At 39.5% G+C, this 17886-nt stretch overlaps 1 protein-coding gene across 4 annotated transcripts in view; it reads left to right on the forward strand.

Annotated features, from left to right (window-relative positions):
- B3GALNT2 (beta-1,3-N-acetylgalactosaminyltransferase 2) overlaps positions 1-17886 on the forward strand; it is a 58148-nt gene that overhangs the window by 14344 nt on the left and 25918 nt on the right. For all 4 annotated transcript variants that reach the window (XM_067711052.1, XM_067711053.1, XM_067711054.1 and 1 more), the window contains exons 3-4: positions 10730-10830; positions 14662-14855. In XM_067711052.1, coding sequence (XP_067567153.1) covers positions 10730-10830; positions 14662-14855 — 295 coding nt within the window. The remainder of the gene's footprint in view (positions 1-10729; positions 10831-14661; positions 14856-17886) is intronic.

Raw genomic sequence — 17886 nt, forward strand, 5'->3', positions numbered from 1 at the left:
CTGCCTCCTTTATCAAAGATAAGGTGACCAGGGCTTCCCTGGTGGCGCAGTGGTTGAGAGTCCGCCTGCCGATGCAGGGGACACGGGTCCGTGCCCCGGTCTGGGAAGATCCCACATGCCGTGGAGCGGCTGGGCCCGTGAGCCATGGCCGCTGAGCCTGCATGTCCGGAGCCTGTGCTCCGCAACGGGAGAGGCCATAACAGTGAGAGGCCCGCGTACCGCAAAAAAAAAAAAAAATGTGACCATATGTGCGTGGGTTTATCTCTGGGCTTTCTATACTGTTCCATTGATCTATATTTCTGTTTTTGTTCCAGTAACATACTGTCTTGATTACTGTAGCTTTGTAGTATAGTCTGAAGTCAGGGAGCCTGATTCCTCTAGCTCCGTTTTTCGTTCTCAAGATTGCTTTGGCTATTCGGGGTCTTTTGTGTTTCCATACAAATTGTGAAATTTTTTGTACTAGTTCTGTGAAAAATGCCAATGGTAGTTTGATAGGGATTGCATTGAATCTGTAGATTGCTTTGGGTAGTAGAGTCATTTTCACAATGTTGATTCTTCCAATCCAAGAACATGGTATATATCTCTCCATCTATTTGTGTCATTTTTAATTTCTTTCATCAGTGTCTTATAATTTTCTGCATACAGGTCTTTTGTCTCCTTAGGTAGGTTTATTCCTAGATATTTTATTCTTTTTGTTGCAATGGTAAATGGGAATGTTTTCTTGATTTCACTTTCAGATTTTTCATCATTAGTGTATAGGAATGCAAGAGATTTCTGTGCATTAATTTTGTATCCTGCTACTTTACCAAATTCATTGATTAGCTCTAGAAGTCTTCTGGTAGCATCTTTAGGATTCTCTATAGTATCATGTCATCTGCAAACAGTGACAGCTTTACTTCTTCTTTTCCGATTTGGATTCCGTTTATTTCCTTTTCTTCTCTGATTGCTGTGGCTAAAACTTCCAAAACCATGTTGAATAAGAGTGGTAAGAGTGGGCAACCTTGTCTTGTTCCTGATCTTAGTGATGCTTTCAGTTTTTCACCATTGAGGATGATGTTGGCTGTGGGTTTGTCATATATGACCTTTATTATGTTGAGGAAAGTTCCCTCTTTGCCTACTTTCTGGAGGGTTTTTATCATAAGTGGGTGTTGAATTTTGTCAAAAGCTTTCTCTGCATCTATTGAGATGACCATATGGTTTTTCTCCTTCAATTTGTTAATATGATGTATCACATTGATTGATTTGCGTGTATTGAAGAATCCTTGCATTCCTGGAATAAGCCCCACTTGATCATGGTGTATGATCCTTTTAATGTGCTCTTGGATTCTGTTTGCTAGTATTTTGTTGAGGATTTTTGCATCTATGTTCATCTGTGATATTGGCCTGTAGTTTTCTTTCTTTGTGACATCCTTGTCTGGTTTTGGTATCAGGGTGATGGTGCCTCGTAGAATGAGTTTGGGAGTGTTCCTCCATCTGCTGTATTTTGGAAGAGTTTGAGAAGGATAGGTGTTAGCTCTTCTCTAAGTGTTTGATAGAATTCGCCTGTGAAGCCATCTGGTCCTGGGCTTTTGTTTGTTGGAAGATTTTTAATCACAGTTTCAATTTCAGTGCTTGTGATTGGTCTGTTCATATTTTCTATTTCTTCTTGATTCAGTCTTGGCAGGTTGTGCATTTCTAAGAATTTGTCCATTTCTTCCAGGTTGTCCATTTTATTGGCATTTAGTTGCTTGTAGTAATCTCTCATGATCTTTTGTATTTCTGCAGTGTCAGTTGTTCTCCTTTTTCATTTCTAATTCTATTGATTTGACTCTTCTCCCTTTTTTTCTTGATGAGTCTGGCTAATGGTTTATCAATTTTGTTTATCTTCTCAAAGAACCAGATTTTAGTCTTACTGATCTTTGTAAAGATCATTTCGTTTTCATTTATTTCTGATCTGCTCTTTATGATTTCTTTCCTTCTGCTAACTTTGGGGGTTTTTTGTTCTTCTTTCTCTAATTGCTTTAGGTGCAAGATTAGATTGTTTATTCAAGATGTTTTCCTGTTTCTTAAGGTAGGATTGTATTGCTATAAACTTCCCTCTTAGAACTGCTTTTGCTGCCTCCCATAGGTTTTGGGTCATCGTGTCTCCATTGTCATTTGTTTCTAGGTATTTTTTGATTTCCTCTTTGATTTCTTCAGTGATCACTTGGTTATTAAGTAGTGTATTGTTTAGCCTCCATGTCTTTGTATTTTTTACAGATCTTTTCCTGTAATTGATATCTAGTCTCATAGCGTTGTGGTCGGAAAAGATACTTGACACAATTTCAGTTTTCTTAAATTTACCAAGGCTTGATTTATGACCCAAGATATGATCTATCCTGGAGAATGTTCCATGAGCATTTGAGAAAAATGTGTGTTCTGTTGTTTTTGGATGGAATGTCCTATAAATATCAATTGTTTAATTTATCATTTAAAGCTTGTGTTTCCTTATTTATTTTCATTTTGGATGATCTGTCCATTGGTGAAAGTGGGGTGTTAAAGTCCTCTACTATGAATGTGTTACTGTCGATTTCCCCTTTTATGGCTGTTAGTATTTGCCTTATGTATTGAGGTGCTCCTATGTTGGGTGCATAAATATTTACAATTGTTAAATCTTCTTCTTGGATCAATCCCTTGATCATTATGTAGTGGCCTTCTTTGTCTCTTGTAATAGCCTTTATTTTAAAGTCTATTTTGTCTGATATGAGAATTGCTACTCCAGCTTTCTTTTGGTTTCCATTTGCATGGAATATCTTTTTCCGTCCCCTCACTTTCAGTCCGTATGTGTCTCTAGGTCTGAAGTGGGTCTCTTGTAGACAGTGTGTATATGGGTCTTGTTTTTGTATCCATTCAGCCAATCTGTGTCTTTTGTTGGGAGCATTTGATCCATTTACATTTCAGGTAATTATCGATATGTATGTGCCTATTCCCATTTTCTAATTGTTTTGGGTTTGTTATTGTAGGTCTTTTCCTTCTGTTGTGTTTCTTGCCTAGAGAAGGTCCTTGAGCATTTGTTGTAAAGCTTGTTTGGTGGTGCTGAACTCTCTCAGCTTTTGCTTGTCTGTAAAGGTTTTAATTTCTCCATCAAATCTGAATGAGATCGTTGCTGGGTAGAGTAATCTTGGTTGTAGGTTTTTCTCCTTCATCACTTTAAATATGTCCTGCCAGTCCCTTCTGGCTTGCAGAGTTTCTGCTGGAAGATCAGCTGTTAACCTTATGGGGATTCCCTTGTGTGTTATTTGTTGTTTTTCCCTTGCTGCTTTTAATATGTTTTCTTTGTGTTTAATTTTTGACAGTTTGATTAATATGTGTCTTGGCGTGTTTCTCCTTGGACTTATCCTGTATGCGACTCCCTGTGCTTCCTGGACTTGATTAACTATTTCCTTTCCCATATTAAGGAAGTTGTCAATATAATCTCTTCAAATATTTTCTCAGTCCCTTTCTTTTTCTCTTCTTCTTCTGGAACCCTTATAATTCGAATGTTGGTGCATTTAATGTTGTCCCAGAGGTCTCTGAGACTGTCCTCAGTTCTTTTCATTCTTTTTTCTGCTCTGCAGTAGTTATTTCCACTATTTTATCTTACAGGTCACTTATCCGTTCTTCTGCCTCAGTTATTCTGCTATTGATCCCTTCTAGAGTTTTTTTTTTTTTTTTTTTTTTTTCCCTGTACACAGGCCTCTCACTGTTGTGGCCTCTCCCGTTATGGAGCACAGGCTCCAGACGTGCAGGCTCAGCGGCCATGGCTCACAGGCCCAGCTGCTCCGCAGCATGTGGGATCCTCCCGGACCGAGGCACGAACCCGTGTCCCCTGCATCGGCAGGCAGACTCTCAACTACTGCACCACCAGGGAAGCCGTAGAGTATTTTTAATTTCGTTTATTGTGTTATTCATCGTTGCTTGTTTCATCTTTAGTTCTTCTAGGTCCTTGTTAAATGTTTCTTGCATTTTGTCTATTCTATTTCCAAGATTTTGGATCATCTTTACTATCATTCTGAATTCTTTTTCAGGTAGACTGCCTATTTCCTCTTCATTTGTTAGGTCTGGTGGGTTTTTATCTTGCTCCTTCATCTGCTGTGTGTTTTTCTGTCTTCTCATTTTGCTTATCTTACTGTGTTTGGGGTCTCCTTTTTGCAGGCTGCAGGTTTGTAGTTCCTGTTGTTTTTGGTGTCTGTCCCCAGTGGTTAAAGTTGGTTCAGTGGGTTGTGTAGGCTTCTTGGTGGAGGGGACTAGTGCCTGTGTTCTGGTGGATGAGGCTGGATCTTGTCTTTCCGGTGGGCAGGACCACGTCTGGTGGTGTGTTTTGGGGTGTCGTGGCCTTATTATGATTTTAGGCAGCCTCTCTGCTAATGGGTGGGGTTGTGTTCCTGTCTTGCTAGTTGTTTGGCATAGGGTGTCGAGCACTGTAGTTTGCTGGTCGTTGAGTGAAGCTGGGTGTTGGTGTTGAGATGGAGATGTCTGGGAGATTTTCGCCGTTTGATATTACGTGGAGCTGGGAGGTCTCTTGTGGACCAGTGTCCTGAAGTTGGCTCTCCCACTTCAGAGGCACAGCCCTGACTCCTGGCTGCAGCACCAAGAGCCTTTCATCCACACGCTCAGAATAAAAGGGAGAAAAAGTAGGAAGAAAGAAAGAAAGAAGGAAAGAGAGAAGATAAAAGAAAATAAAGTAAGATAAAATAAAATAAAGTTATTAAAAAATAATTATTAAGAAAAAAAATTTTTTTAAAGTAAAAAAAAAAAAACAAAAACGGACGAATAGAACCCTAGAACAAATGGTGGAAGCAAAGCTATACAGACAAAATCTCACACAGAAGCATACACATACACACTCACAAAAAGGAAAAGGGGGAAAAAAAATAAATCTTGCTCTCAAAGTCCACCTCCTCAATTTGGGATGATTCATTGTCTGTTTAGGTATTCCACAGATGCAGGGCACATCAAGTTGATTGTGGAGCTTTAATCTGCTGCTTCTGAAGCTGCTGGGAGAGATTCCCCTTTCTCTTCTTTGTTTGCACAGCTCCCGGGGCTCAGCTTTGGATTTGGCTCCGCCTCTGCGTGTAGGTCGTGGGAGGGCATCTGTTCTTCGCTCAGATAGGACGGGTTAAAGGAGCAGCTGCTTTGGGGACTCTCAGGCCAGGGGGAGGGAGGGGTGCGGATGTGGGGTGAGCCTGCGGCGGCAGAGGCCAGCGTGATGTTGCACCAGCCTGAGGCGCACCATGCGTTCTCCCGGGGAAGTTGTCCCTGGATCCCGGGACCCTAGCAGTGGCGGGCTGCACAGGCTCTGGGGAGGGGAGGTGTGGACAGTGACCTGTGCTCGCACACAGGCTTCTTGGTGGCGGCAGCAGCAGCCTTAGCGTCTCATGCCCGTCTCTGGGGTGTGCGCTGTTAGCCGTGGCTCGCGCCCGTCTCTGGAGCTCCTTTAAGCAGCGCTCTGAATCCCCTCTCCTCGCACACCAGGAAACAAAGAGGGAAGAAAAAGTCTCTTGCCCCTTTGGCAGGTCCAGGCTTTTCCTGGACTCCCTCTCGGCTAGCCGTGGTGCACTAACCCCGTGCAAGCTGTGTTCACGCCGCCAACCCCAGTCCTCTCCCTGCGCTCCGACCGAAGCCCGAGCCTCAGCTCCCAGCCCCGCCCATCCCGGCGGGTGAGCAGACAAGCCTCTCGGGCAGGTGAGTGCTGGTCGGCACGGATCCTCTGTGCGGGAATCTCTCCGCTTTGCCCTCCGCACCCCTGTGGCTGTGCTCTCCTCCGCGGCTCCAAAGCTTCCCCCCTCCGCCACCCGCAGTCTCCACCCGCGAAGGGGCTCCTAGTGTGTGGAAACCTTTCTCCTTCACGGCTCCCTCCCACTGGTGCAGGTCCCGTCCCTATTCTTTTGTCTCTGTTTATTCTTTTTTCTTTTGCCCTACCCAGGTACGTGGGGAGTTTCTTGCCTTTTGGGAGGTCTGAGGTCTTCTGCCAGAGTCCAGTAGGTGTTCTGTAGGAGTTGTTCCACGTGTAGATGTATTTCTGATGTATCTGTGGGGAGGAAGGTGATCTCCGCGTCTTACTCTTCCACCATCTTACCCTTGAGCCACTCATAGCAGCTTTCATTCCTTTTCAAGACAGGTTTCTCTAGTTCAGGATCGCAATGATAATAGAACCTATTACCCAGCAAGTGAAAAAAAGGCCTCAGAGTCATCACTACCCTCAGAACCACCTTGAAAACCTGCACTTCCTCTAGCCTTTCCCATCTCAGAAAGTAATGACCCATCTCTTGCAGTTGCTCAGATGAAAACTTTGGTGTCTGAGCTGTGAGTGGAGGAGTGAGTCCCCTTTATTGCATCTGTAAGGGTCGCTCCAGCACGGCAATGGGAATTACACTGGGAGAGGCATTGGAAGTGAAAGGATCTGTCATGCTCACAGGTCCTAGAGACGGAGGCCCGGCACACCACACAGGGGGCCAAATGGGAAGAGGGTCCAAGGAGCGGGCTCGCCGAAGCAGGTGGGGAGCCGAGAGAGAGTGAGGACCCGTGGGCAGGGGTCTTTATTTGGGGTCAGGGTGGAGAGGACAAGCAGAAGGTGTGAGGTATTTCACTGTTGGGTTTGAATGTCACGAGGTCAGTGTCAGGGGAGGGCAAGAAGGGGAACTTGTGGCAGGGACCAGCCTTGTCACCCGAGTGGACCTGGTCATCGGGGCGGGATGCTTCAGCCTGTTTGTGGGGATGTTGAGGTGTCAGGAAAATACGAGGTTTTTACAATTTACAGTACAGTGTTATCTTGATCTTTCTTTGTCTCATATGCCACATCGGATCCATTAGGATATCTTCTCGGTGCTACCTTACATTGTATACAGAATCCAACTTCTCAACACCTTTACCACAGCTATCAGAACCACCATCCTGGTCTAGGCCACCATTACCCCTCACCTAGATTATTGCAGAAGCTTCCGTATCTCAATTTCCTGCTTCCACCTTTGATCCCCTGTGTTTTATTTTCCATACAGTAGCCAGAGTGATCCTTTTAAAATGAGTCAAATTATGTCAGTTTTCTGTTCATATTCCTCCACTGACTTCTCTTCTTGCTCCGAGTGAAATCCCAGGTCTTTACTGTGGTCTTTGACCTTATCTACATCTACTTTCCTGCCCTGGCCACCTCACTGTGCTTCAGTACCCTAAATGTGCTCCTGCCTCAGGGCCTTTGCACTTGCTGTTCCCCCTGCCTGTACCATTCCTCCACTGCATGTCCTCATGGCTCACTTCCTCACTTTCTTCAGGTCTCTGTTTAGATATCATAGCGCTATTCCAACTCTGTCTTCCCTTACTTGACTTTATTTTTCTTTATAATACATATCACCAACTAGCACGTTTATTATATTTAGTTGTATATTTATAAATTGTCTTTCCTCACTGGACTGTGTTTTATGATCATAGGGGCTTCAGCTTTTTTCATTGATGTATTTCCAGCACCTTGAACCTAACTTGGCACAGAGTAGGACACTCAAAAACTATTGAGGGAATGACTCAGAGCTAAATATAATGAGTAGAATTAACATTCAGGCATTCATCAGTAATTTATTTGTTATCATAGCATTCTTATTTTAAATTTAGTAAGCTTGTTGATTTGTTTTATAAAAATGATGGGATACCTATATAAAAGTAGATATTAGCCGGAAACTTCTTCCTGGGGCAGAGTAATTTTGTGGATCTAGTAAAACTATTGAAGATAGCTTAAAAAAAACAAATTTGGTAAATATCTGCAATAATTTAACACATTTATTCATTTCTGTTTATACTTTTATTCTAAATGCTAGTTGTTTATAAAAGGTATTCTGCCTTAATTGGCCGTTCGTAAAAGAAACCGTTTTCATTTCTGTGGTTATGGCTTACTTTCAGGTCTTGCATTTCACTGAAGGAGCCAGACTCCACATATATTTCAAGGACGCTATTTAATTAAAAGCCTTTGTAGTGAAGCTGTAAGTTGTCAATTTCACAAGTATTTATTAAGTATCCTCTGTATACAGGTAGTATACTATGTATAGTAGAATACATAGATAAATACCATATAGCCTGAGTCTTTATGGAGGCTTGGAGTTTAGTAGAAGGAAATAGATGTAATAGTGTAATAAAATGTTATATGTGCTATGAATTAAATAGATACAAAATAGCTTGGAGTGTTTGGGAAATTCCATACAGTTCTGTGTATCTGGAGTGCAGAGATTATGGGGTAGGGAGTATATGTGTTTGTGGGTGAGTGTGAGAGAGAGCACTTAGGGAAGGAAAGAGAAGCAGAGAGAGAGAGATTATCATATAAAAAGGAAAGAAGGGAGGGCTTATAACTGTTACAACTGTTAGAGGTAGGCAGTGACCAGATTGTGCAGAACAACGTGTTGAGAGTTCAGGGAGCCGGTGAGACCTATTTAGCTCAGCCCCTTAGCAGTCCTTGTCTAAAGTGGTGACCTTTTAAGGAAATTAGGTAATTGAATGTAGAACGAGGAAGAGGACTCTAGGATGGTTGCTAGCTTTCTAACTTGGAGAATAATGAAATCATCAATTAAGACAAAATGTATTGATACTAGATGAGAAGAGCAGGTTTCTTGGGGAAGGAGCTTAGTTGTGATTTGTTGAGTTTGAGGTATCTGCATGTACCTGGTGCTGGTAAATGTTTATTCACTGACTCTCTGAAGAAAAGCATGCTTATATGTATGTATATGTTTATTATAAATTTTATTGATATGAAGACTGGGGCACATAATTGACAGATAATAGGTATATAATGCTCTCTATTATAACTTCCATATTGATTCTCAGAATGCGTCATTGTTTGCCAGACTTCTGTATCTATAACCAACCTGTGGCTGCGGTTGACGAGAGTGTAGTTCTGACATGAATATTTCCTTTAAAGACTAAAGTGACAACTAAGGTATGTGACAGAACTCTACTCTTAGTCAATGAAGTGACGTCTTTGCTGAATCAGATGATAGGTTTTGAACAATGGAAGAGTATTTCCTCAATTTTTTGTACTATTCACAATGGAATGGCCACAAACATGTCACATTTTTAAGTTTGATCTGCAATACTAACATTTTCTCCATCACTTTAAGTCTAGACAATCAACAGAACAATAAATCAAACCCTTATTTGTAGTGCTTGCCAGTTTCCATGCTTTAAGTGTTCCCACCATGGCCAGTTTCAAGCGACTAATGTGATGTCTCTGAACACAGAGTTGGGGAAGATAGGCAGTGGCACACCATTATAATATCCCCATCATACAGATACAGTGGATACATATAACATCAGAGATGATAGAGAAATAAATAAGAAATGATGAATTTGAGCATTTATTTCCTTTGTTTTTAATAGAATGTATTTAATTGTAAGTTTATAAATTTAATTTTTAATAAAAGCTGTGCTTAATAACCAGCTCACAAAATTCTTGAAAATTTTGCAGTTGGCCCTCATGACCCAGTAGCAGCAGACTGTAGTACACAGCTGTCTGTGGGCCGTCTAGGTGAAGATGTACGATTAATTCATGGATCTTTTCCTTAGAAGTTGGGTCTAAACTAGAAATGCTAATTCAGGAATCATTCCCAGGCTGGTTGAAGCTTTGGGGATAGAAATTGTCCAGGGAGAGCAAGTGGAAAGAGTGAGCCGAGTGAGAAGCGATCCCAGGGCAAAGCCCTGGGGGAATATCCACTCTAATGGATGAGCTGGGCAGGAAGAGTCAGGGATCCCACTGAGCAGGGCCACGTGGAGAAAGAGAGCTTTCTAAGGAGACCTGCATTGTCAAGCCCCAGAGAAGTCAAGTAGGGAAGAGTTGAAGAGTGTCTGTTGACTGAACAGCAGATTGCTAGTTGTATTGGTGGTAGACATCTCGGTGGAAGTGGTGGGTACTGAAGCTAAAATTTCCGTTTTATAAAATGAGTGGGAAATGAGAAACCAGAGGCTGCAGTTTTAGATGTTCCTTTGTAGGACTTCACTGTAAAGGAAGTGATGGGGACAAGGACGGATGGTAGGTGGATAGAAATTAATGTCAGACTTCATTGTATTTATAATGTGTAGGGAAGGAGCCATGGGTTACAGGTGGCTAGTGAAGCAAGGTCTACGAGAGGAGGGGTCCTCTTCTGGGGTAGAAAGACTGCTCAAGCAAAAGGAACACTTTGTGAAATAGAAGAAAGCGAGTGAAGGAGATTGCAGGTATAGATGTGTTTTTACGTGTGGGCATAAGAAGTTGTCTTTACCGTAGTTTGCTGTTAAATGGCATGAGCATTTGCTGGTGGCCAGGCCGAACGTACCCACTCTTGCTTTAATGTAGTCCTGCAGTAGAGGGCTTACACATAAGTCACTTGGTAGTTAGCAACTCCTAGTTTGCCTGTTCCCCCTTTTTGCTAGACTAGAAGAATTAAGTTAGGGGATTCCCTGGTGGCGCAGTGGTTGAGAGTCCGCCTGCCGATGCAGGGGACACGGGTCCGTGCCCCTGTCCGGGAAGATCCCACATGCCGTGGACCGGCTGGGCCCATGAGCCATGGCCGCTGAGCCTGCGCATCCGGAGCCTGTGCTCCGCAATGGGAGAGGCCACAACAGTGAGAGGCCCGCGTACCGCGCGCAAAAAAAAATTAAGTTATTATTAATCCTAATAAATACTAGTGTCTCAAAGTAAAAGCTCTGAAATGGGCATGAGGAAACATGCATGTGCAAGGTGAAGGTCAGTAACTGATGTTAATGCCAACACATCTCTCAGTGTGCTTGTGAAGTTCATAATAGGTGCTCATGGCTGTGAGGTGCCTGTGGAAGACAGGGAAGATCCTTATTCCTGCAAACTACTCAACATCACGAATCCAGGTAAGTCTTCTTTTTCCTCAGCCTTATGACTGCTGTATACACTGGTCTTCCTTTACCCACGAGGGATACATTCCAAGACCCCCCCGTGGATGCCTGAAATCCTGCTAGAACCAAGCCCTGTGTATACCGTGTTTTTTCCTGTTCATACATACTGATGATAAAGTTTAATTTATAAATTAGGCACAGTAAGAGATTAATAACAGTAAGTAATAGTAAGATAGGACAATTACAACAACATACTATAATAAAATTTATGTGAATATGGTCTCTCTCTGTCAAAATATCTTATTGTACAAATTTAATGCCTTTTCCATTTAACTAAGCACTTTTCCTGCACGTAGTCATAACTTTGGCCGTTTGAAGTGTGACAGCAAAATTAGCACAAATTTCTTTTTCCTTGTTTACAACTTCACAGAATATTCTTGCGGTAGATCTTAGCAATCTCAGCATATGATTTTTTTTTTCCTTATTAAGTGGAGAACTTTTACCCATTCACTTGAAGGAAGCACTTCATGGCTTCTCTTTAGCATATCCGAATTGCCAGCATCACCACTCTTGCGCTTTGGGGCCTTAGTTAAGTAAAATAAGGGTGACGTGAACACAAGCACTCTGATGCCTCGAGGGTTGGTCTGACAACTGAGGTGGCTACTATGTGACTCACCGGTGGGATATGCTGGACAAAGGGATGGGCCACATCCCAGGCAGGGTGGAGATAGATGGCATGAAATTTCATCATGCTGCTCAGGACAGCATGCAGTTTAAAACTTACGAATTATTTCTGGAATTTTCCATTTAATATTTTTGGACCACAGTTAACTGTGGGTAACTGAAAAGCAAAACCACAGATGGCAGGTTGGGGAGCGGGGGATTACTGCACAGGTTTGATGTTGAGGAAGAGTTGTTGAGCTGAATAAGTACCGTGGTCTGCTTTTAGCGGACTAAAATCAAACTTGCCTCAAAATGTAGCTTTCATCCTTCCTGACAGACTAACCACTCTGGGCATCTGTGAAGACTCTTCATAGATAGATATGTAATTTTAGGATCCAGGAGAGTTTATTTTTCAGTATGATTCAAACGCATCTGGAAATTCCTTAAGCATAGACAAATCCTGAGTTACTGAAGTTTAAACTTAAGGAAAACTGATGATTTCACCAGCCTGCTGGTTTATAATAGCCTTGATACAAATATTGTGACTCAGCTTTCTCTAAGAATTATTGCCTAAGCTTCTGCAAGAGAAACAAATAGTAAAAAAAATTGAAAATACAAGTAATATTTTTTTATTCCTTACAGTTAAAAATTTGTGGTAGTTCTGATGAGGATGAAGAAAGGTGATCCTAGTTAGGTTCTCCGTTTTACCAGGGAACCAATTTTAGAAAGTTAATAACTCTATACCTGTATATCTTTATTTATTAGCATTTCCCATTATGTTCAGCTGTGGTTCTAAGGGAGATGAAACTCTCGCAAATCTTAAATGTACTGATTATGACTTCAGGTGTTTTAAGATTTGTCACACCTCTATAATTATGTGCACCTTGCCTTTGTAGGCAGCAGTAGTGTAATGGTTAAGAGCGTGGGTTCTGGAGTCAGGCCTCCTGGCTTTAAGTCTAGGCTGCATCATTTTCTAGCTGTATGACCTTCGAACAATTATTTACTACTCTGTGCCTCAGTTTCGTCATCTGTAAACTGGGGGTAAACAGTACTTACCTTATAGGGACTGACTTGAGGATGAAATACGTTGATACATATGAAATATTTAGAATAGTTCCTGGGACATGTTCAGTATTTAATATTGTTATTTTTAAAGGACCTGCCTTTTTGTAAAATAGGGTTGCAATCATATTTTTTAATGAATTGGACCATATTTTCAGGTCTGCATTGTAAAGCAGAGGTATCTTACTTAGGATGTCTATGAATTTAGTTAACAGTGTAAGCAAAATTTTGTGTATGATTGTTTTTTTCTGGGGAGAGGGTGCTTTAGCTTTCACTGGGGTCCCAAAGGGACCATGAACCTAATAAAATATTGTATCACTGATGATGTAAGAGTAGCCTAGAACAAATTATGTTTGAAATCCAAAACCAAGCCAAACCAAATTTTAAGAAACCTTACCTTTAGATTAACCAGACTTTTACTATTTTAAGTGCTATTATTCATTAATGGTAAAAGAGTGGAGTTTTTCACTAATAGAAAATTTTCATATATATAATACCTAGGTTACCAATTTTTAAAAATAGATATAACTAAATTACCATTGAACCTAATTTTATCTCTTTGATAATTTAAATGGCATTTAGATTTATTTAAATACCTTAAGGTCGCCGTGAACATTAATCATCATGATACTCTTGGATGTATAGAAGTTTGATTAATAGCATTATCAAAGCAGCAGGCTGTCTTGTGTCCAGGTAGCTTGAAGTTCAAGGAGCATTTGTTTTAGGTAGAAAATAGTTGTGTTATAATGTGCTTAACCTACTGCCTTTAATGGACATGCTTCACTTTGGATATCCGATTTACTGAGTATATTAAAGAGAAAAACTTTTGTTATTATCCAGTATATTTGGAGTCTAGACTCTCCAGCCAGTGCTTGCCCCAGCCCATGACAAAATCTGTATCCTCCTTTTTTCCCTCCTGCTCATGTGTGTAATTGGGAAGGAGCCATCAATTCCATTTAGTCACATTTTATTGAGCATCTACTAAGTGTAAAATAGCGTTCTAGGAACTCTAAAGTAGGGATCCAAATGATCTGCTGGAGTATGGGAAGAAAACAGGATTTATTTTTATCTGAAAATTAAATGTAATCTTTATTAATATTGAATATATTAACTGACATTAATATGTGTATATTTTGTACATAAATATGACATTAATATGTGTACAAATGTTTTTAACTGGGTTGTGTGATCTGTAAAGTTGGAAAACCACAGCTCTAAAAAAATACAAAGAACTTTGATAAAATAATCTTTTAAAATAAGTTTTTATGTTATTTCTCAAGGTGACACTGATATTCTCAGCCATATTAGCTGCTTCATGTAATCTATCCTGATTCATTTATGGTAATTGAGAAAATTTTCCAAAACGGACTGTTTTTGGCTTTGATTAGACAGCTCTGGGGAGATAGAAAAAGCACTGAATTAGAAGTCAATAAATCTGGGTTTGATTCCTGGCTCTGCCACTTTCTGTGACCTTAATCAGATGTATCTCTGGGCCTCATTTTCTTAATCTGTAAACTGGAGATAATGTCACAACCACATAGAGTAGTTGTAAAGATTAAATATGATGGGAGGTGGCACATAGTAGGTGGTCAGAAATGCTTACTGTGTTTGATGTGCTTGTCTTGTTAGTTGAAGTGATTTCAGTTACTTTCGTACTGTGATAATTGCCCGACATCACAAAAATTGCTCAACAAGACGTGGGATTTTTGGAATTTGCAGAGCAAGACTAAATTTACTCATTATTTATGACTGCAATTAGTACTGTTTTTATTATCCCCATTTATCCAACCTTTCCTAATAGATGCCTTTAAATTTAATATTCCCCTGTAGCGTTTATACATACAGACGCACACATGTATAAAAAAAGTTTATTAAAGTAGTTCTTAAATATTTTACTTAGATGTGGTTGAAAACTTCATTCTTAAATTTCAAAATGAGGTTTTTTTTTTTTTCTGGAAGCAGCCATATTTCTGAAGCACTTTAAAAATTTATTGCCATTTGTGAAAGAATTATATAACGTATAATTATCTAGATTTTGCTATCAAGCCCACTTCATATTAGTAAAATAAAAGTTTGTTTTCGTTTGATTATGTAAAACTCCTTTTCTCGTTAATTCCTTAGTTTTGAATCAGGAAATTGAGGCGTTCAGTCTTTTGGAAGACACTTCATCAGGGCTCTCTGAGGACCGAGTTGTCAGCGTGAGCTTCCGAGTTCTCTATCCAATCGTTATTACCAGCCTCGGGGTGTTTTATGATGCCAGTGATGTGGGTTTCCAGAGGAACATCACTGTCAAGCTTTATCAAGCAGAACAGGAGGTATGCACTGCTTCGTACATGCTTTTCCCCACTTTTTCTCTTTCAAAATCATCAGCTTTTCCTCATGGCAATGAGTAGGTTGGGAGACTTCCACCTTTCTTCCCTTACTGATTAGACACATTATAGTGTAATGTATTACAGTGCTAGTTTGAGGAGAGAATTCTAATGAATAAATGTGTTATACCTAGGAAAGGAGGAGTTGGACCAGATTAGAAATTTCCAACCTAAAATCCCCTAAATCCTAAGGAATTTCAAAAGTTGATAACGAATATTTAAAGTTTGGGACTTACAGGTATAAGCAAGTCTTATTGCCTCTTTCTTCCAACCCTAAAAGTCTATCACCATAATACAGGCTAACAGCTGCTTTAAATCTTTTTTGTAATAAGGGTGTAGAGGGAATAAAAGTTTAAAACAGCTAGGGTTACTGTTTCTGATATTTGAGAAAACCTAATTTGTTCACAGAGTGTATCTGAAGGAGTGTAGCAAGGAATTGTATTTGAAAAGATCTGTCCCTGGGTTTTAAACTGCAGAAATCTTGAAAGAATTATACAATGAGCACCCGTATATCCACCACCTAAATTCTACAATATTTTGCTGTATTTGCTTTATGACGTCTGTAGTCATTCATTGATCTATCTTTTTTTTAAAATGTATTTTAGATTAACTTACAGGCATCAGTACCCTTCAACCCTAAACATTTTAGTGTGCATATAATTAACTAGACTTTAATATTTGTTTATGGTTTAAAAAAATTTACAGTATAAGGTGCATTCGGTTGTTTAAACTGTGTAAACCTGTGTAATCCAAACTCCCATTACCCAACCCCATTACCTAGAGGCAACCACTGTTCTATTTTTTTTTTTAACATGGACTAGTTTTGCCTGTTGTAGGATTTTATGTATAAATAGAATCATATACTAAGCACTCTCCTGTGTAAGGCTTCTTTCACCCAACATAATGGTTTTGAAACTCATCCATGTCATTGTATCAGTGAATTTTTCCTTTTCCTTCTTTTAATTGCGAAGTTGTATTCCAACAATATATGATGTTTATGTGTTCTGTTGATGGGCATCTGGAATGTTTCCAGGGTTTTTCCTCCTTTATTCTGTTACTGTGATGAATTACATTTATTAACTTTGCAGTGTTAAATCAATTTCCTATTCCTCTTGATCACAACATATTATTCTTTATATATTGCTGGAAATTGTATTTCTTGTGCATGGCATGTAGTTGGGTCTTCCTTTTTATCCAGTCTGGGAGTCTCTGCTTTTTACATGGAGGGTTATTCCATTTATATTTAATGCATTTATTAAAGTGGTTGGATTTCAGTTTTTCATTTTGCTATTTGTTTTCTGTTCTACTTTTTTTTATTTGTTTCTCTTTTCCTCTGTTTCCTGCCTGCTTTCGGGTTAATAGAGTATTTTTTACAATTCCATTTTAACTTTTCTGTTGTTCTTTTAGCTACAGCTCTTTGTACTATTACTTTGTGGGAGCTTGGTTGACATAAGAATTACAATATATATCCTGAACTTTTCAGTCTTCTTTAAGTTAACGTTGTACCCCTTCATGTAAAATATAAGAACCTTGCCATTATATAATTCCATTTACCATCCCCTGTCTTTGCTCTAGTTGTCATATGCCTTATATCTATATGTGCTATAAATCCCACAACACAGTGTTACAATTTTTGCTTTAAACAGCTAACTGTATTAAAGTAATTTAGAGGAAAAAGCCTTTTATATTTGCCCACTTACTTACCATTTCTGGTGCTCTTCATTCCTCCTGAATGTCTCCTTTGGCCCAAATCAAATCCTTTACCAATTTTTGTAGTACAGGTTGACTGGTGATGATTTTGCTTAGTTTTCATTTTTCTGAAAATGTTTTTAATTTGCATTTATTCTTCCCCTCCTTTATTTTTGTGGGATATTTTCTGGCTATTGAAATTCTGGGTTGACTTTTTTTTCTTTTCAATATTTTGAAGATGTCATTTCAGTGTTTTCTGGCCTCCATTTTTTCTGGTGAGAAGTCAACCTTCCTTATGTTGTTCCCGTGTATGATGTATGTAATATGGGTTTTGTTTTTTTCCTGGCTAATTTTAAGATTTTTCTCTTTATATGTATTTGGTTTTAAGCAGTTTGGCTGTGTTGTACCTTGGTGTGGTTTTTCTTTGTTCTGCTCAAGGTTTGCCAAGTTTTTCAATCCATACATTTATGTCTTTTACCAAATTTGGGAAACTTTCAGCTCTTATTTCTTCAAAAATTTTTTCCCAGCCCCATTTCTCTCTACTCATTCTGGGATTCCAGCCACATGTATGTTAGACCTTTTGGTACTGTCCTGCAGATCACAAAACTGTTCTTTCTTTTTTTCAGTTTTTTCTCTCTTTTCAAATTTGATAATTTCTGTTAATCAGTATTCAAATTTATTGACTCTTCTGTCATATCAAATCTGTTAAGCCTAGCCAGTGAATTTTTTTTTTAGATATTGTACTCTCTAGTTCTAGAATTTCCATTTAATTCTCTTTTGTAATTTATATTTCTCTAAAATTTACTATTTTTCTAAATTCATTTTGAGCATATTTTCTCTGTGGGCTTGACCTTACTTGTAATAAGAGTTTTAAAATCCTGTGTCTGCTATTCTAAATTGGAGTCATCTTGGCCTGTCTTCATTGATTATCATTGTTTCTCTTGCACATGGTAACATTTTCCTGTTTTATCTTACATCGAGTAACTTTGGATTATATCCTAGATATTGCGAATAATTCATTATAGGATCTCTGGATCCTATTATATTCTTTGAGGAGTATTGATTTTTTGTTTGTTTCTTTTAGCAGTCAGTTAAATTAGCTGGGCACAGACTCTAAACGCTGTCTTCCTTGTAGTGAGCAGCAGCTGAAATCTCTAGTCTATTCTTTTGGACTTAGATGGGCTGCTTGGATTCTGTTTTGAGTATGTACTTCGTGAGTCAGCCACAGATTAGGACAGAATTTATGTGAAGAACTGAGGATTCTGTCTGTGACCCTTTCCTTTCTGGG

Source organism: Pseudorca crassidens, chromosome 16 (assembly GCF_039906515.1).
Source record: "Pseudorca crassidens isolate mPseCra1 chromosome 16, mPseCra1.hap1, whole genome shotgun sequence".
Taxonomy (NCBI): domain Eukaryota; kingdom Metazoa; phylum Chordata; class Mammalia; order Artiodactyla; family Delphinidae; genus Pseudorca; species Pseudorca crassidens.